This window comes from Tetrao urogallus (genome assembly GCF_951394365.1).
Source record: "Tetrao urogallus genome assembly, chromosome: 5".
NCBI classification, from domain to species: Eukaryota; Metazoa; Chordata; class Aves; order Galliformes; family Phasianidae; genus Tetrao; species Tetrao urogallus.
In genome coordinates this window covers 64,452,859-64,473,195 of record NC_136818.1, presented here as the reverse complement: position 1 = coordinate 64,473,195, position 20,337 = coordinate 64,452,859, and the positions used below count along the sequence as shown (strand labels likewise).

The 20,337-nt window shown below is 52.5% G+C and overlaps 1 protein-coding gene across 2 annotated transcripts in view; it reads left to right on the top strand.

Annotated features, from left to right (window-relative positions):
- Positions 1–790: 790 nt before the first annotated feature.
- STK32C (serine/threonine kinase 32C) overlaps positions 791–20,337 on the top strand; it is a gene marked incomplete at both ends in the record, with an annotated part of 57,782 nt that continues 38,235 nt past the window's right edge. For both annotated transcript variants that reach the window (XM_079536248.1, XM_079536247.1), the window contains one exon: positions 791–875. In XM_079536248.1, coding sequence (XP_079392374.1) covers positions 791–875 — 85 coding nt within the window. The remainder of the gene's footprint in view (positions 876–20,337) is intronic.

Here is a 20,337-nt window from a genome sequence, read left to right as displayed (position 1 = left end):
ACAGCCCACATCCCTCAGAGCCACATCCCTGCAGCTCTGAACGCCTCCATGGACGGGGACTGCCCACCCTGGGCAGCTGTGCCAGCGCCGCTCTCTGGAGCAGACATTGCTGTGATACCATCCTGACCCTCCGTGGTGCAATGTGAGGCCATCGCCTCTCATCCTGCTCATCACCGCTACCTGGGGCCTCTGCCGACCTCGGCACAACTTCCCATCAGGGCGTTGCTTCTATGGGACATCTTTAAGAGCGCGGCAACAGAGATCTTTCCGGTGACGAGATTCTGAAACTCTGGGGAACTTCCATGCAAGAAAAACTTCAATTTTGTTACCAAAAGGACAACGCACACGGCTGCCTTCGGACGGCCGGGTTACAGGTCAGAGCCGGCTCGCGCCGACCGCTTCCAGCCGCGCGAGCCCCGCTTCCACGCACAGCGGCCGAGTGCCGCCACGCTCAGCGTGCGCCCGCGCCGGGAAGCTCAGCAGAGCGGCGGCCCCGCGCCGCCCACCGCACCTGGAGCGCCGCTGTCCTCCCGCCGCCGCCGGGGGCGCTGCGTGCCGCCACTCCCGGCCCTCCTCCGCCCCGCCCCGCCCGGCCGCGCTCGCCGTCCCCGCCGCCCCGCGCTGCGGCAGCCGCCGCGGGCAGGAGGAGCGGGGCTGCCATGCGGGCGGTCGGCCGCGGCGCGCGGGGCGGCTGAGCGCGGCTCGGGGCCGTTCGTCCCGTTCGGTCCCGCTCGCGGGAGCCGCCGTTCGGCGGGGAGCGGCGCGCGGGGCATGCCATCCGCTCGGCCCGATGTTCCACTGGGGCAAGTGGAAGAAGAGGATGGGAGCGAGCGCCTCCTCCTCCAAGAGACCCGTGTTCGACGAGCGGGAGGACGGTGAGCGTCCCGTCCGCACCTGTTGCGGGGCGCGGCGGATCCGCGGGGAGCGGCCGGGCGGGCCGGGAAAGTTCGGGTCGGAACGGCGACGCGGGGCCGCGGGAGGGAAAGTTGGAGCGGGGCGGTGCGGGGAGACGTGCGGGATGTGCGCGAGGGGCCGGGAAGCACCGCGGCCGTACGTCGGGCACGGGGAGCGTGGCGGTAATTCGCCCTCGTTTGTCCTCGTTACCGCTGGGCCGAGAGGAGCTGCGTGTCGGAGTCACCGCCGGCCCCCAGCTCCCGTCAGTTGCCGTAGCCGTGAGTGGGGCCGGCACCGCGCTGCCTGCGCGCGCGGCCCCGCGGCTTCGCGGGGGGTTGTGCAAGGGTTTGGCCGTGGATGCGGGCCGGCGGCAGGAGCGGTGAGCGGTGCGAGGTGGGGACTTTGCTCCGGAATTCAGACGGAGCTGCGCCTGCACGCAGCCTGTGCAGGGAAATGGAGCTCTGCGGGTGAACCGCTGCTGGCGCTGATAACGGGGATTGCGAGCGGTGCTCTGCGATGTTCACCGGCACTGCTGCTCCGCGTGCCTGCTGCGCTCCGTGGTGCGGTTCGGCTGCGCGCCTGTTTGCTGCGCAGCATGGTTGCTATGGAGATCCCTTAAGACGTCCCAGTAAGTTCCTGAGATAAAGAAGGCGGTTAGTACTTCGGCTCTGTGTGTGACATTGTGCGGAATGACGGCCAGTGCTGATGATTTTAAGTAAAACAATAATAAAGGATATAAAAAATGAATAGGTGAGGACGTGACGTTTAAGCTGTGGTTTCCCAGTGGTGCATGTACAGGAGCCCAGCTGCCCTAAGCTAGCATCTGACTCCTTTCGGTTGTGGAAGGGTGTGTGTAAAGAGGAGGTGAATGCTTATTCTCATGAGTAATAACACAAGGTCCAGAGATTGCCTTCAGCTCAGTGTGCTGCCATGTGCAGGTTAGGGCATAGAAATGCTTGGTGCTGCCTAGCCTGGCTGACTCGAGCAGGGCTGTGGGCTGGGAGCTGCCTGCCCGACTCTGGCCCTCTGCTGCTGCTCCATGCTGTGCTGCTGTGTGACTGCAGTGTGTGGTCCTGGGCTGCTGTGCTCCACTTAATTGTGGCACGGAGCGCTGCAGGTCGTGACTCTCAGGGAAAACTCTGTCATTTGCTTCTCCTGTCTGCTCCCTCCATCTCTGGCAGCATGGTGTCCTGTTCTCTGCAGGACATCTGGCTGTTTTTCAGGGGTCGAGGCAGTGCTGGGTGCAGCAGTGGTGCAGCCCCGCTCTGCCTTCCTGCCACCACCTGGGCGCTGGGGCTGTGCAGTACCTGCATGGAGCAGGCTGGCACTGACCAGCAGCGTCCTGCTCCTCTCTGCCTTCATGCTGGGTGCTGTGCCCCGTGCCGCCCCAACGCAGCTGCTTCTGTTAGCACTGCTGGGGCTGATCCGAACCCCCTGGGGAGCGGCTCCCTGCCTCCTGCTGATGCTCGTGTTCCTGGTGCTGTGCGAGACTGCAGCGCGTGTTCTGCTGTTTGCTGATAAAATCTTTGAAATATTTCTGAGGGTTTCGGAGCTGGGATGCAAAACGCTGGAAAGCTGACTGCGATAGGAGGGCAGCAGCATGCCTGGTGTTTGCTTCCTGAAGGCAGCAGTACGTGCAGGGATGGGTTCTGTCATCTTTGTGAGTACTGGCACCGGGTGCTTCCAGTGCGCAGACAGCAGCTGATAGAGATGTGTTCATTTGGGTGCCGCTGCCCAGGGATGCGGTGCCAGAAGTGTTGGGCGACGCTGAGCCTAATTTTCTCAATTGGGCGTAAAAGAGAAAAAAACATAAAGGAAAAAAAAAACCAACAAACCCAACCCTGTAGGGCTGAGTGCTCCCAAAGCTGCAATGTGCTGCAGCTGAGATGGGGTGAAGGAAGCCTGCACATGTGTGGCAGTGTGTTGGTCATTAACTCTGTGAACTGTTTCATATTGAGAAGAATGGATCCCTTTCTGTAAGGGTTTTGTAGGACTTCTTATTTATAACCATGAAAGCCATTAGAAATCTTGTTGCCTGGCCCAGGAGCTGGCTCTCAGAAGCAGAGGTGGTGCATCTGGTGCTTCCATTCCCTCCTGGGGCTCCCTTCAGAGCAAAGGCACTAAGGTTTCCCTGCACAGCATCCATGTGTTGTGGGGCTTATACGTTTTTGTCGTTAATGGGGGCAGGAAGTGTTTTCTGTCCTTACTCTGGGAAAGGAACAAACAAGTCGTTGGTTTGTTTGTTTGCTTTCCCAAATGCGGAAAACTGCTGTTGTGAAGCTAACAGGAATGCTTCAACGCAGCTATGCTAGACTGCTTACAGGTGAGCTGGGCTCGGGAGCTGAGCTAAGCAGAAGTGCATGGTAGGGGGAGCAGAGCACTGTGTGTGTGTGCCCCATACCCGAAGTGCGAGCAGGCCGGGGCTCCTCCCATCTCAGGGGCTCCTACAGAAGCGCACAGCACACGAGGGGCAACGTGCAAAGTCATCCGGCGTTGTTCTACCTTCGGCTTGCGCTGAGCCGGGCCGACCCCAGGGCTCCGTGCCGACGCGGTGGCACTGCCTCCCATTCGCAGCAGATTTACGGGGTGTTAATGTGGCAGCCTAATTGTTTTTGTCGCCGTCTGCGTCGGCGGTTGCATGCCAGCCCTGTGACACTGCGCTCTGCCGGCTTCACCTTTCTCGTTCCCCAGCCTCGCTCCTGATGGAGGCTCCCAGCAGCTCAGCTCCGGCAGGCCGGAGGTACGCAGCACAGCGCTGGGCGATGTGACCGCGGGAGTTCAGGCTTCCCCTCTCGAGGAACGGAGCTCTTTGCTCAGGTGGGAGCAAACCCTGACCGGGCACTGGGGGACCGTTGCTGGCGGTAGATGGTTGTTGCTGGCTCAGTGCCCGCCCCGCGGTGCCGCTCGGTGCCGGGCCGCCCCGCACGTCCCGCACGCCGGGTCCCATGGAAACGGGCGGCAAGTTGCAGATGTGGGGTAACGTGCCGCGACCATCTCGCGGCCATTCCGAGCGCTGGGCCGGTGGCTGTGTGGCTCCGCCCGGCACGGCGTGGCAGCGGGCGGCTCCCAGGCGCCGCGGGGCGCGGAACGGAGCCGGGCCGGCAGCTCCGGTTCCAGGCCGCCCGCTCCTCGCAGCTGCAGCCACAGCACACTCACAGGTGTGAGTTACGGCGTCGGGCTGCCAAGGCGCGCTTTTATTTCTCCTCCTGCTTCCTGTTTTCTGATCTCACGGCAGCGTGTCCAGCTGGAAGGCAGAGCCTGTCTGCAGCCGGACTCGCACGGCTGTGGGTTGGGAGCGCAGATGCGCTTGCTGCCTGTTATTGAAGAACAGGAGGAATAAAGGCTTTCTGTACCAAAGTGGTAACTAAGTAAGTGTCGGGGGGGGGGAGGAGGAGGGAGTGAGAATTGCAAGGAGGTGTCAGAAAAGCTGTGTTTAGTGTTGTCGGTTGTTTCTTTGTGTTCCTTTTTTTGTAACGTGGCCTTTTTTGGAGCGTAGTTTACCCAGAGGCAGGTTCTTGTCACACGTTCCTGCTGCCTGGCCTGCCTAGAGCAGGAGCCCTTCGCTCCGTCTGGCAAGTTGGAGCTTTTTGGCAGTTGTGTTTTCAGATGGTCAGGTGAAAACCAATGGGCAGCTGAGGCTGCTTTCCTGAAGTCAAATAAGGAAAAGTTAACAGATCTGACTGCGGTTCATGGGATGCTGGCTTTATTGGAATGGAGAAGGCAGATCAGAGAAAAGCAGTCAAAGATACAGGTAGAATGTCAGATCAAATTGATACTTGCCTGTTCTCTAAAGGTCCCAATCACTACAGTCTGCTTGAGAACTGAGAATAGCACTGAAGAACGTGCTTCTAGGGGCTTAAACACCTTATTTATCACATTAGAATGGCAGAAATACAGAACCTTTCAGGCTGGAAGAGCCCCCTGAGATCCACTGCCCACATCCCTCTGTGCCACGTCCCCAGGGGTCTGAACAGCTCCAGGGTCGGGACCCCCGGCCCAGGGCAGCCTGTTTGTTGCCGGTGTGATGACCTCGTTCTGCTGCTGCTTCCCCCGGTGCCTGCAGCTGAGTTTTCCAGGGGCTGCAAGTGCAATTAAATGGAGCTGAACAGGAGCTGTCGTGCGTGGTTCTGGGTGCTGAGACCCAAGGGCGGCGGGTGCCTGGCACGTGGAAGTGCAGGTCGTGTGGTGCGTAACGTCAGCTTTTGTAAGGTAAAAATTACAACCTTGGAAGTGAAAGGTGTTGATTTGCGTCGATGTGATGCCTTAATTGTGTGGAACTTCTGAAGCGATGAGCGCTTCACAGCCGTGTATGGCTGGTGTAGCTCTCACATGATGGTGGTCGCAGACATCCAGAGGCGGGCGCACAGAATGTCCGTGTGTAGACATGGAGAACGGTTCCTTTTCAGCGTCTGTTTCTTGTGGAATGGTTTTACTGCCTTACCCCGGGACCCCAGTGGCAGAGCACCACTAATCACAGATAACAACTACGTAATAGCTGCCTGCTGTGTGACGTGCAGGTCACGGGGAGGCAACTGCAGCCGGCAGTGCTGACAGAAGCGTGAATCCGAGTGCTTCTGTGCCTGTGTGTGGGGAGGTGTGCAGCAGGAGCTGTGAGGGCAGAGAGCTGAGAGCCAACCTGGGCTTCAGCCTTCATCTCCCTAATGAGGGCGTGTGGCTTGTGAGCACCTGAGTGTCTCCTAACAGCAGAAGATAAATGTCAGCATCCTCTTCTGCCCCACTTTAATTCTTCAGGAATTAAGTTGTTTTACGTGACAGTTATCCCAAGCAGTTTTAGTTTTCCATGTGTGAACAGACGGCTGTGAGCACTGCTAAGGAGTGAGATCTGACAGTGCCGGAACATCGATGTGCTGAGTCACCTCCCTGTGGTTCTTCGGGGGCTTTTCCTGAAGAAAACCTGGACCAGCAGAGGGATGAGGTGCTGAGTGGTGCTCTGACTTCAGCAGCCCACTGGTCTGGCTGTGCACCGAGTCCTTGTGGGTGATGGTCAGCCAGCCCGTGTAATTAAGTGGAACACCACGTACCGATGTATTCACAGCTCAAATGGCAGTTCTGGAAGCTGATCATTTGTGGTTCAAAAAATAACCCTGTTTGGCTCTTGGGCACCAGCAGCGAGTTCGTGTGCTCCAAGCAGTTCTGTGTTAACCTGCAGCAAGTTCTTCCAGTGAGTGGAGCACGTGTTGTCCAGGGCTGGTGCAGACTGGGGGTACTGAGCACCTGGAAGCAAAGCGGTGAGGCTAAAGGCATGGAAGCATGACCTGGTGCCTTGCACTGGGTCTCCCCGCTGCATTGTCTGTGCAAGGGAAAAACACGGCTGTCTTCGCTCAGGAAAAAATATTTCCATCTTTCTTCATTTCAGGTTCAGTCCCTCACCGAGCCCCTTCTCCCCACCCTGAAACAAATCCCACGACCGTGCAAAATACTGACTTGTGATGTGTGTCCTGTGAGAGGAGAAGGATTGCATGGCGGTATCAGAAGGCATCGTGTGTAATTCAGACACCCAGTGTGGGGGAAAAAGAGAACAGCAGTGACTAGGAAGACATTGAATTGGTGAGAAGCCATTGTGGTATGCGGGAACTTGGCACCTGAGACACTTCCTAGCACTGGACTCTAATGCTACTGGTGTAGACAGGTTGTGTAGTATGAGAGCATGGGGGGAGTACTTAGAACCACTTCTATGGTTATTTAAGGGATTGTGACGTGTTTCTGATTTAGAACCTGAATATAGTGACAAAAGTCAGAGCGAAAGGCTTGGGCAGAAGCTCTGGCTGCTGAGAGCAAGCTGGTCTCCATAGGGTAGGCCGGAACTCGGTGAGGAGGGGGCTGCACACGTGCTGCTGCTGAAGGAGTGGGGCTGTTGTGTAGCTGTGTGTCAGCTGGCCGTTCGTTGTGCTGGAGGCCATCAGGGTCAGTCAGGTTCCTTTGAAATCTCTTTCCTGCTGGCTGCACAGGTAGTGCAGTGTGTGCACACCTCGGAGGGCTCCGGACACCTCATGAGCACATCTTTTCCTTGCAAATGGCACTGCTACTACTATTTTCTGTGCTATTTTGGTGTAGAAAAAGCACTTTCGAAGCATTGGATGGCAAGTGTGTTGCCGAGGTGTGACACTCCCTGGCAGTGCATATTGCAAACACCCACAAGCCAGTGCCATGACAACTGAGCAGAAATGAGATCTGCCCAAGCATATTGATGGCTGTGCAGTTGGTCTTCGTGTGCTGCAAGTTGCTGTGGAAGCACGGTTACCTCTTGGATCAGGCTGTCAGTGGGTGCATCTTTCTCCATGCTGCCAGCATCTCATGCTATCTGGCACTGTCAGTATGGTATCATATCTCATGTGAAAGGTCTTTTTTTTTTTTTTTTGAACCGTGATATGGAGAATGCTAAATGACCTTGTAAAACTATGTCACACGATCCATTAGAAAGAGAATGTGCTGCGTGTTTTCCTGGAACCCCAGTTAATGGAAGCTGGCAGGCAAGGCTAGAAGGTAGGAAGTGCAGAAAATAATATATATTAGGCTTGGGTTGTTTGCACCGTGGGAGAATGTGCTTTTTGCTCTACAGAAAATAAGGCTAAAGCCTGGTCCCAAGTAATTTGCATTTTAAAGGCTCAGTACTGCATGTTGTAATGAAATGAATAACTCACAGGTGTTCAAACAGCCCCAGTAACTTCATGTTCCAGGTTCTGGCTTTTCTCCATGCTCCAGCAAATGGGGCACCCAGCCAGGCTTCAGCCCCACGCCTGCCCTGGCAGTGCCAGCAGTCAGTAACATCCTGCCTGGCTTTCACCAAACACAAGAAGTGTTTGTTTACTGTCGTACATCTCTGCACCTTTGACCAGTAATGAGCACTTCCAGGGAAGAGAGTGCTGGCTTGAGCTGTTGCTATGAGCTGGGTTTATCTTTGAGTTCCCCAACTGGGAAATGGTGCCTGTTCAGAAGTGAGCTCTGTCTTGTAGGAAGAGAGTAAAGCTCTTCACTGCAAGAAAGACATCAAGGCTCTGGAACACGTCCAGAGAAGGACAGCAGTGCTGTGCAGAGTCTGGAGCACAGGGCTTATGTGGAGCGGCTGAGGGAGCTGGGGCTGTTGGCGGAGGAGAAGAGGAGGCTCAGGGGGAATTCACTGCTCCTTACAACTCCTGACAGGAGGTTGTGGCGAGGTAGGGGTTGGCCTGTGCCCCAAATAGCAGCGATAGAATGAGAGGTGGTGGCTTCACATTGCACCAGGCAGGGTCAGGTTGGTATCAGAGCAGTTTGTTCTCCAGAGAGCAGCCAGGTGCTGGCACAGCTGCCCAGGGGTGGGCAGTCCCCGTCCATGGAGGCGTTCAGAGCTGCGGGGATGTGGCGCTGAGGGATGTGGGCTGGGCTTGGGGATCTGAAGGGGCTTTTCCAGCCTGCACTACTCTGTGATTGTAGAACAGCACACAGTGCTCAGCAGCAGAGGTGGCTGTCCTGCTCCCGCAGCACGGTGCTGTGCTCGGCTTATCCCAGCACCTGCACACTGCCTGGCAGCCAGCAGCAGTCCTGCTGTGTCTCAGTGCGGCTGCTCTGTACACGCAGGTCTGGGGGCAGGTGAGGATGTTGCCGTGTCAGTGCTGTGCAGAGGTCCTGTGGTAACTCTGTGACAGCAGGGCAGGTCTGCGTGCAGCTCGGATGCTGTGTGTGCCACAGCACAAACTCAGCGTGCCGGGGCGCTGGTGTTTGCTGTTCAGTTTGGTTTTTATCACACGTTAGATGCCACAGTGAGAAAAATTGTGAGCAGGTGTCAAAACAAGCACCGTGGTGAGCAGAACTGAGGGATTGGTTCATGTATGGTGCACTGAAACGTGCATCTTCTGACGTGGCTTTCTCCTACAGTGTGTGAAATTATGCACCAAACACCAGGTTTCTTTTAACCGGGACAAATTGCTTCTGTTTGTCAAAACGCCAAGTAACAGCAACAAGAGTTGTGTTGTTGTTTGCCCCTCTGTAAAACTTAAGCAGTGGTTTTAGCTCCGTGTTCCTTCCATCCTTGGCGTAGTGTTTTTCTGCGCTTGGTTCAGCATCTCTTCTCCCATTCAGGCTGGAGGGCGATTCTTTCTCCTTTCCAAACCACTGCAGGCCCTGGTGCTGCTGTGATCTTCTCCAGCTGGGTTTGTCAGTGCTGTGGCCGCGTTTCCCACAGGGCTGAGGCACCGCTGATGGAGAGAGAGCAAACCGGCTCCTCCCTGCTGAAGGTATTTTGGGAGCGCGTGTCTGCTGCTCATCACTGCCAGGACAAAGATAGGACTGTGCTCCTAAAATAGCACTGCGGGGCCACATGTGCGCTGCAGGCTGCACTGGTGCTTCTACTGAGGAGGAAAATCCAGAGTTTGTTTTCGAGTTATCATAATTGTGTTGACAGTGCTGTCGCGTGGAAAGCTGTCTTAACTGGGTAGTGTATAAATTAGCTGCAAGTACAATGTGTGCAGATACCACACGCTGCTCACATCACCGTGTGAGTAAATGAAGACCTGCTCGGCTTTTTAAAATGCACGTACGTGTAATTGCCTGCCTGGTGAGGCAGCCAGGCCTGCAGTTGCTGAGTGCCCCATGTGGGATTGAGCGCAGCACTGCTGGGTGCCCCAGTCTGCTCTTGTGGCTCCCATTATGTGCACGCATTGAGGACATCATCGCAGGCATTAAGTGAATCTCAGTGGTACTCGTCTGTCCAGCTGCCAAGAACTGAGCAGAAAGGAACGGCTCCAGCTCTTTTTCATGAAAGTGTGTTTTCTTTGTTTTCTTGTTAAAATTTTCTTCGCAGTGCTTGAGTGGAGTGAAATGCTGTAGCAGAAAGCTGCAGCAGAGACCGCTCTTAAATCTGTAGTTATGATATGTGCAGCATTTTTAGAGCTGCAGTAAATAGACATTAAAAAAACCAGCAAGTTGCATTTTGGTAAGTGCATCTCCAGTTGCAGTTCTTTTGGATAAACTGTTTCTTATGGACTGTTTCTTTTGCACTGGAACAGGCTGCCCAGGGAGGTGGTGGAGTCTCCTTCTCTGGAGATGTTCAAGACCTGCCTGGATGCTGACCTGTGTGACCTGCTGTAGGGAACCTGCTTTGGCAGGGGGGTTGGACTCTATGATCTCTGGAGCTCCCTTCCAACCCCTACAGTTCTGTGATTCTGTGACCCACAGATGATGAGCGATGATATCAAAGTGTCTCTGAGCTGCACCAAGGTGAGTTGGTGTGTGCTCACCTTCCCACACAGGGGAGGTGCTGGGTGCTCCTGACCCGACGGAATTGCTGCTGCAGTGGAGGTGTACGGCCCCATCTGTGCATGGACAGACAGTGCCTTTTGCCTTTGCTCTCCTGGTTGTTACCAGCCACAGTGAAATGGATGCGAAAGACAGTCTTGTTCTTCCTTATGCTGTGGCAAATAGTAAAAGTCCCTTTGGATGAAAACCCAGTTCAGGAATGAGGGAGTGCTGGTTGGAAGCTCTGAGGGGCAGCTGCACAGCCACAGGTATGGGTCACTGACAGAGTGGGGCTGTGGTGGGGTGTGGGAGCCTGCAGTGCTGTCAGATATGGCTCCCAGCACAGAGACCGTTCCTGCAGGAAAGGAGATGCAGTGAAACAGCAATGGAGTGCAGCAATAGGCGCAGTTTGGTGGAAGGCACTGGCAGGAGGTGTGCAGCAGGAGCCCTTTGCAGCTCGCAGCTCCTGTGCTGGCGGTGCAGATGGGGCACAGGGCAGCGCACCTCTGCACTCCTCAGTTTGAGAGCTGGAAAGAGCCAGAGCGTGCTGTGAGGAATCTTGCACCAGGCTGTCGGTGGGGATTGGGTCCCACGGCACAAACGGCCCCGGGGCTGTGTGTGATAAAGGTACGGGGCCTTTTCCTGTGCCACAGGGGCGATCACGCACCAGTCGCTGCGGAGCCCAGCCGTTTGTTCACCATAGCTCTGCGTTCTGCATAAAACGTGAAGTCAGCCAACAAGTGGGCAGCCCCTGTGCTTCTTCCTGAGAGCGGTCTTTGTTGCCTTCTGTGGCTACACACAAAAAAGTAGGTGAGGACTTCAATTACCCACAGTTACCGGGTTTAATGTGAATGACTCACTTTTTCACGGAAAAGCATTTGTTAATTACTAATATTGAAAACTTTTCTAGTAATTAACGTTAACGTTTTTCCGACAACGGCGTGAGAGCCTTTCCAAGCAGCGCAATAGCAGCAGCTCTGTGTAACTCCGAATCCCGCTGATGTTCTGATACCAAAACGTCTCTTATCCTTTCCTCCCCAAGGACTCCGTGTCTCGGCGGTGCGTTCGTGTGACGGCAGCCGTTGCCGGCGCTGCCGGGTTGCGGTGGCGCCGGGTTTCCCGCCCTGCTCTGCTGCTCCCCGCCCCGGGACGCCGCCGGGCTGCGGGAACCGCGGCTGCTGTCCGTGGTGCTGAGCGCCGCTCCCCGCGGCTCCGCCCTGACGTCCCGTTCTGCAGCCAGCCACCAAAATGTTGTTTTCTCGTTTTTCTCAAGCGGATAACATCATTTCCTTGCTTCCTGTGCGACTCTGGCACTGAATTAGTCTTCTGAAGCGTCTGGGAAGCATCCCAGCTCCACGAGCGGCTGAGGAGAGGTGCGGTGCAGCAGGGAGGAATATCTCTGCCCTCCAGTTTGTTCCTTGGAGAAATGGCCTGGCTGCTATTGCTCTCTTGGCGTGTCAGCAGTAATACAACCCGACAGTGCTGTCAGCACACGGCTGGGGACTCTGCCTGCATCTCAGGGCACCGATTTCCACAGGTTTAGTATTGCTATATAAAGGACTAGTCCGTTGTTTCTAAATTTACTCTATTAATGTCAGAGAGCATAAAGAAAAAATAGCAAAAATAAGCTGACATTTACAGCAGGGAGTGATACAGGGAACGGGCCAGTTGCTGCTGCGCTGTTCGCACTGAGCAGTCTGTGAGTGTTTGTTCCTGTATCTTAATTACTCAAGCACGGAATCTCATCTGCGTAGCTGGCTTTTTCCACTTCAGGCATAGCTCCTGAGTGTCTTATGCTGAGGGCTCCGATTTCAAGCACAATGCTGACATTGTCAGCACTTCTAAAGAAACACAAAGGGGAAAGAAGGGGAAACCAAATTTACCATCACTGTGGAGCTGGACGGTCGGTGGTGCCTCATAGTGATCAGCACTGGGCTGTGTGCTGCTATGGGGGTGGGCAGGATAATCAATAAACTTAAAGCAGTGCTTATGTAGACTTAATTATAGGAACAACTGAAAGGAAAGTGTCTTTGTTGGGTTTGGTGCTGGAGAAGAGCAGACCTGCTGGCTTGATGAGGATCGCTCTTTAATTAAATTGTTCTGTAGTTAGAGGGTAGAGAAAACCATTAAGAGGCACTCTGCTGAGGCTGCTGGGGCGATGTTAATTATTGATGGTTAATTAAAAAGCAAGTGAGAGGAACATTCTTTCAGGGACTTGAGCGAGGGCTTGGGGTTGCCTGTCCCGTTGTTCTGCGTCCCATTGCAACCACGCCCTGGCTCCGTTCTGGGTCTGTAGAAGAAGCAATGCGTGTGCTGTAAGGGCTGTCCCTGAGAACACAGGCTGCTGCGGCTTTCGCACTGCAGCCCAGCTGTGCACGCTCTGTGGCTGCCTTTGCTCATCAGCCGGCCCTGCAGCCCATGGCCGTGTTTCTTGTTTTGCTACACGCTTCACTTAAATCCGTCACCCAACACATTCATTTTGTTTCCTATGCAAATTTATCTGGATAAATGAGCAAAATAAGTATTGCTTATATGTTTTGACAATTACAGTACAATTTTCATTACGATCCTTCCTCATATACTGCTGAATGTTATGTGGTGTGTTTGGTGTAAACAAAGATGTTCTGCTAAAGTGCGATGCGGTTACTGGAGCTGAAGCCTAGTTGCTAAAACCCAAGTTAAAATATGGTGAACTTCCAGCTTCTCTGGTTTTACATTCGTTTTTGCAGCCTAAGTGCAAGGAAATGACATAAGTAATGCACAGAGCAGTCAATGAGAACGACTCATTTGAACCTTTGGGAAGTGGGCTAAGAAAAAGGAAAGTAAAGGGGAAAAAATAATTCTTGGCGTTCGTTTATTTTGAGTTAGAAAGTTCAGGTATTGCAGTGCATTAATGCTCACAGTGAGCTCTGCTCAAAGCTGTGGGCACCAGCAGTTGTTGCTCACCAGGCCAACGGCCTGCTCTGCCTGATATTCCTGTTAATCGCTTTCTGCCTCTGAGGGATCTATTTGGAAGCCTAAGCCTATTGTGCCAACACGAAGGCAGCTGTAACGTTGTCGTGCAGTGGTAAATTGGCAATGACTTTGCGTTTCATAATTAGTTAACAAGGAATAGCTTGGAACACACGTGTCGTTCAGTGTATCATTAAAATGTGCCTCACGCGGTTGACACACTGTTAATTAATAGGATTTTCCAAAGCTCTCAGTGACAGTTGCCATTTTGCCTCACCCAGTTGCCTGATGGACCACTAATGTAGATGGGAGCATGGTAAGGCTGCAGCTGGACTTTTACTTGATATTTATTTTTTTTCTTTTCAAAGCAAATGCTTTGGAACTCCGGGCTGATGAGAGGCTCCTCACAGCACAGTGTATGTGATGGCGTATGTGCACCAGGTCTGTGGTGCAGCCCCATTGCAGAGGGGCGCGTTGCTGCCAGAGCTTCGTGGCTGGGGCTGGACGTGGTTGGGGCCATCTCTGCTCCCTCTGCTCACAGTGAAGGTCGTGAGAAACATTTCAAAGAAGTAATTTGAGAAACTATTTCCGGAGATTTGTGCCGAGTAGCAGACTTCAATTCAATAGGTGTCTGTTACTTAATGGCAGTTAGAGATGCACTTCGGAAAGAAGCAAATCTCCGGCTTCTGAACTAAAATTTGGTTTGCAAACTAGTAAGATAGAGGTAGCTTATTCTGCTCCAGTACAAAAGCCTCAAAGAAATTAACGTCTGTCTTTAGAGGCGTTTGTTGTTGGAAGTGAGAAACGTTCACCTGGGCCTTTGCAGGCATTCTGCTGTGGAGGAGCTCACAGTCACAGAGCAGACTGCAGCGTTTTGTTCCCAGCTCAATATGGAGCTGATTAATCAATCTGCTTTTTGGACTTAGTAACGTCATACTCTCCTGGGTTTGGTGCTCTTTTCCTTACAGTTCAGAACATTTTCACACTTTTCCTATCAATCTCAACACCAGCTACTTAGAAAGGGTGCATTCCCCAGAACGGGGAGGTGGGAGCACTGGTGGGAGAGCACCCAGCCTGGGGAGGGGAGGGAAGGAGTGCGACCACGGCGTGCCAGAATGAGCGCAGCCTGGTGTGCAGGTGGGTGTGCATTTCTGCACGGCTCCCGATGGCCCATCCCTGATGCTGCTGGTGTTTGGGTTTAGGGTTTGCTTAGGCAACAAAGAAGAGGAAAATGGGCCCCGTTGTACCGGTTGAGAATCGAATCAGTGTTTTTGCAATTTCCCTTACGTCCTCAGGGTATTTTTATCAGCTACCTCATGCTAACAGTCTTGTCTGAGTCATCTCTTCCCTAGTTTGGATTTGTGCTCCTTTCTGTGCCTCTTCCCTGCAGGGCCTGGTTCTACTGAGCACAGCCTGGTCTGCTCTCACTGAGGCTGTCTGAGGTTATTAAATTAGGTGGCGGTTGTGAACATTGATGTGTTTTATTTAGCAGCCTTCTGAATTAGCGAGTGTCCGTAATGCAGCAATTCATAATTTATCACAGAGGTAACAGGTAAGGTTTCAATTTAATTATTGTTTGCTTTTGTAGTTGAGAGGTTTATGTGGAGAAACACAGAGATGAAAGGCAGCCCTTGCCGAACTGCGGGCCCTTCTTTGAGCAATGAGATGGGAGAACATTCGGTGCTGCTCCCAGGGCAGGACAGCTTTGCTCCAGAATGGCTGGCAGGATCATGTTGTGCTTCCTAATCAATAGCAAAGCTACTGGGAGAGTCGCCCTGTCGGCGTTTAAGACGTGCTGTCATTTTCTGTGCTCCTGCCACGCTTGATTTCCTTACTTAATGAACAAAAAAATGTCTGCGTGGGAACAATGGACAGCTGTACTGCTCATATTATTCCAAATGGTGACTATTATATTTATGATAGAATGATCCAAATATGAGCCATCTGTTATTAAGATGTTCACTTCATAGAGAACGTTTCCTTATCTCACGTAATGTTCACATGAAGAACCGAGGCTTTAATCTCTTCGTAGAAAGGATGCTAACTGAGAAATTGCTCCAAATCGTACATTTCTTGTTCCTGAAATGTTGCTGAGGGGTTACTAAAACATTTCGGTACTAATGACCTCTGGCTCACCCCCATACACAGCCGTGTACCCCCATACACAGCCGTGTGTGCTGTGGGCTCTGCATGGCTCGGCTCATTGGGACCCCCAGGTGCTCCCAGGGCAGCAGGCAGCTCTGCATAGAGGCAGCTTCACCCAGCTGTGCTGTGGTTACATGCAAAACCCACGGCTGTGCTGGCACAGCAAGGCACTGCTGGGTTCTCCTGGGCTTGGTGGCTTCGTGGTGCTGACATGGACGTGGGGAGAGCTTGTGCCTCATCCTGCCCTCAGTTTGCGTGGAGCTGCAGTCGCTTGGGCTGAGATCCTGGCTGGTGACCTGATTGAATCCATTGGGGCAAAAACCTCTAAGAAATCAATTTGTTGCTGGAGGACCTGGCAACATCCAATTTTGCATTGTAGAGTAAGGGGTGCAGAGTCAGGAGTAATCAGGAGAAATCTAGAAGTAACCAGAGATAAGGGCCCAGTCTTTCTCTTTGGGAGCGTTAAGCGTCTGTGATTGATTGCGTGGGAAGCAGCACTGGAGTCTGAAATGAAAGGGAGGTGTGGAAGATGCAGTAGGTCAAAGGTGGGATGTGCTAAAGGATCCGTGAGCTGACAGCTGCCAAGCATAGAGTGTGCCAGAGAACAGTGAGGTGTGAGGAGGTCTGAACTGATGTTCGGGTATGGCCACGTCTCCAGTGATGACAGTAGCAGCAGAGCTTGGGGCAGACAAGTTGGCTTTTGGACAATATTCTGCAATCCTGTGAAATTTTCTATGCTGAGAACACGTGTGCAGCTTGGAGCCCGTTTAAAATCTGGCTTTTCCATCTTCAGAGCCTGTCGAGGTCACCTGCAAAGAACGTGGATTTTTGGGGGATGTAACTGATCTCGCAGTGCTGTATCCCCGCTGTGCTTACTTCGTTTCCTTTACTAAAGAGCATTTTTCATCCCTTTGATGAGGCTCCATTTGTCCTACCTGCCTGGCCCTCCCAGATGGGAGCTGGGTGCTCCCGGCTCAGGGTGCTGCTCAGGGCCTGCAGCACTCCTGCTCCCCATCTCTTGCTTTATTTGTGTTTTTCAACAAGGCCACGTGTGCTCCATGGTAATCACAGGCTTTCAGTGCTTCACAAGTGGAAGGGAGCTGGAGGCTTGCTTCCTGAAGCAGAAGATGTCAGCAGATATTGTGTGGTTCGGGAGCACATCTATTATGCTGGCGTCAAGGTAAACACAACACGTGTGATTTTTAGTTTTGTTAAAGCGAAAATCTGACTTGCACCAGTGTAGGTAATTTACCTTTGTCACCGGCTCCTCTGGGGAGATGCAGGGATGCTGCCTGTGTCCGTGCGTTCTGCCTCTCGCCTGCACTGCCGGCCGGTGCTCAGCAGCAGGTGTGGATGCAGGTGGCAGGAGCTGGAGGTGCTGCGCTGGGGGGCTTCAGACGTCATGGGGACGTTTTTGGTTTGTCCACATTAAGGAAAAGATCTGCAAGCGCGCCTGCCGGCTCGGTGTCGTTCCCTGAAGTAATCATCCTTGTATTTTAGAAACTAATTTACGCTGGAAATAATTTCTTAAGAGATTTTAATCACCTCAGCTTGAAGTAAATAGATAAACAAAAATTTAGCGTAGTTCAGAGATGTGTTGACACAAATATTATTTCAGCACATTCTTTGATCTGCTCCATGTGTGCTGCGGGGCACGTAGCAGATGGAAATTCTGTGGGCAGCTTCTGTGGTTTTTCCATTTTTGCAGCACATTAAATTTTGATTCTCGTGTCTGACGGGGAAAGTGCTGCTTCACAAAAGGAGCTCATAGCTGTGCTGTGATCCACAGGCGTGCTCTGCTCTGGCCGCAGTTTGAGCAACTCTAACCTATTATTTAGAAAATTGCTTTTGTTACTGATAATTGGGATAAAAGGAAGACTGCTTAATACTGGCCAACCCAAGTTTCTGGGACATTAAGTTCTAATGGACAGATACGGGCTGGTCTTAAAAGATGAGTCTGACATCATCCGGCTCTTACTATTAAACCTCGTTTCTGTAATTCTCTTGGCAACTATAATTGTGTTGCCATAGTTCCTTTGTTAATAGAGCAAGACATTAATGCATTTTGAGTACTTCTCGCTCTAAAGACACACAAAAAAATACCTTACGTTTGACAACGTTAACTGGGACCTCTGATAAGAAAAGGCAGAGTGTGCGTTCTGCGTACATCTGATGTCCCCACGGGGCCTGCAGTGTTTCACGTGCCAGACATGGCTCTGCCCAGCTATAGAATTGATGACAGTCCCCCCATGGAGTCTGCGTTTGGTGCAGCTTGTCGGAGCAGTCCTGGGACAGCAGGCGGTGCATTTCGGCACATCTGACCAGTGCTGACTTTCCACTGCAGCAGAAAGTCAAACCCTCGGGTTGTTCCTGACACCACGGTGCTGGTCTGGCTGACGCGCGCGAGGAGCTGCTCCCAGCCTGGTGTTGGTGAGTCGTGTGCTGGCAGTGCTTACTGTGAAGCATCTGCCCCACTTTCATGGCACAAAAGATGGGCTCTTATTTCCCACTTGTTTTATGTTTCTGTATCTTTCCACTGGAGAGAGAGAGCTGGGAATTAAATAGTCGAGGAGGAAAGCAAGAGTGGATTTTGGAGGCAAAAGCATCGGGCAATAAAGCTCAGCAGTTCTAGACTGCAAACGACCGTCTAACAATTAATAGGGATTTTTTACATCCATCACTGTCCATCTGAACTGACAGTGAGCTGCTCAGGGAGGAAAATCCATGGGAGGCTGTTGCAGAATTAACTTTTCTGGCAGCTACATTCCAGCATACAAAATGCTGTTGGCGCCGTTGTGGCGGAATGGTGCTTGCAGGCTGCAGGAAGCTCAGAGGAGCCACCCTGGGGCCATGGGCTTGTGCACAGCACCACGTCTTATTTCTCCCCTGTGCTGCTTCATAGGGAGGTGAACCAGAAAGAGCCATACGGTGGTAGCAGTGGTGATGGGAGGACGGTTGGACTAGATGATCCTGCAGGTCGTTTCCAACCCTATGATTCTATGATACCCTCCTCATTGCCTCCTCCTCTGTCAGCCGCCTCTGCCGCGTGCCCTGTGTGCTGTGCTGGCAGTACTGGTGAGCAGCGTGGGCACAGAGCTGGGGGCCTTGCTGGCAGCTTTCTGGGCAGTGCTGACAGACACGCAGAGCTGTTCTCCTCTCCTCCTTGTCCTTCGGGCAGGCCTGTGAGATAAGTCAGTTAAAATCAATTTCCGTCTTCTCGGATGGAAATCTTCCGATTCGGCCCAGACTTACTTAGAGAGGGATCCGTGGGAGATTTGTATGGTCGTAAAAGGCTTTTGTGAGTAATTACAGGCTTAAAGGAGTTGTAGTGTTGGGTAGTGACAAGTGGTATTTATTTCATATTTCATTCAATATTGCAGATTACACACTTATTTAACAACGGAACTGTGCAGATCGAGCTGAGTTAAGCTGCCTGGCCGCAGTCCTGGTGAACTCAGTGAGCCCTGGGGCTGCTGGGTGCAGCTCTGCGTGCACTGCTGTGCGATGGAGGGCAGGCAGAGCAGGGCTGTCAGCCTGTGCCTCTGCTGGGTGCGCTGGGTGCCTTCCCTCTGCCCTGCTGCCACTGGAGCATGGTGAAGTCAGCCACTAATTGACACGGCAGTGTGAAAAAGATGGAGAAATTGCCTACGTATTCGCAACATTTACCCTTCTTGTACTTAGGATGGCTACGAGCTGACTGGTGGTTGGTGACCCTGCCCACGGCAGGGGGTTGAAACTAGGTGATCACTGTGGTCCTTTTCAACCCAGGCCATTTTATGGTTCTGAGGCAGAATTTCGTGTCTGCAGATGATTCAGCGCCCATCTTTTGTTCTGTCATGCTTCTTGCAGATCCGAAGCGGGTAGATAAGACACTGTGTAGTCATGGGTTGGGTTTGGTTTTGACGCTGGATGCGTCTGCATCTGATCTCTTGGTCTGAATAGGACTGGATCCTTAGCTGAAAGAATTGCATTAGAGAAAAGCAGTGTGTCCTGAGCACTGCCAGCTGTGCTGGGAGCTGTGTGTGCCCTGGTTCCTCTTGTGCTAAAAGTGGAGAAATCACTCACAGGAGTAATTTTCTTAGATGTTTAGAGAAATGCCAAGACCAAAATCTAATGTAATTAGTGGCTTTGTTTCTTTTAGATTTTTCTTTCCTTTTTTACTTATGCAGATGGGTTATGAATGGTGAAATGCAGCGAATGATGGAGCAGCTCGCATCCTGCAGGCTGTGATCGGCAGCGCTGCGCCCAAGGGGGCGGTGAGCTCACGTAAAGCAGCTCAGGGAAAGGGAAAACACTAAGAAGGGGTAAAAAGGCAAGAAAAAACGTCTCCCCCTGTACTCATGACCCCCAGGTAGCTCTGGTGAACCAAGCTGCGGTAAGAGGGGATTTTAAAGTGGGAGGTTGGACACAGGCTGTGTCCTTGTGGCTGTGCTGGTTGAAATGTGTGCGTGGAGGCTGTGCCAAGCAGACGTGCTGTGTTTGTACCTCACTCCTCTGGCAGCACATGGCTTGCCCACAGTGGTTAATTATGGTGTGAAAATACTGGCGTATTAATATAAGTATCTCTTTATGTATTTAAAGCTGATGGTGGCTCTTTGAATATACCTGGGTGCCATTAAGCTATTTCAGGAGACATTTAGTCTTCCTGTCACTATTTTTAGTCAAGAGGAAACAGATCTTGAGCAATCTTTTCTGTTCTCCAGAAGGTAGGAGATTCATATTTGCCTTTAGGGAATAAGGAGAACACTTTCCCTTCATTAAGTCTAACTGGAAAGTGCTCGAGATGTCAGTGAGGAAAGAGGAGGCTGAGAGGAGGAAAAGGTTGCAAATTTTTTTTTTTTTTTGGTTCGCTGTCAGTTATCAGAAATTTTTGAAACTGGGAGTTAGGAAAGATGTAAATAACCTGCTCCTAACAGCACGTGTAGCACAGGGGCTGCGTGAGGTGCAAACAAACGTGGTGCAGCCACGGGGAAACGTGGCAGAGCACAGATAGGGGAGAGGTGTGCAGAAGGTTACAGACAGGCAGGGAGGGCAGGCAGAGCATCACCTGCGTGTGGGAGAGGGCTTTAATTGCAGGGATCAGCGCTGTGCTCACCTCTGTGCTAAGGTGGAACG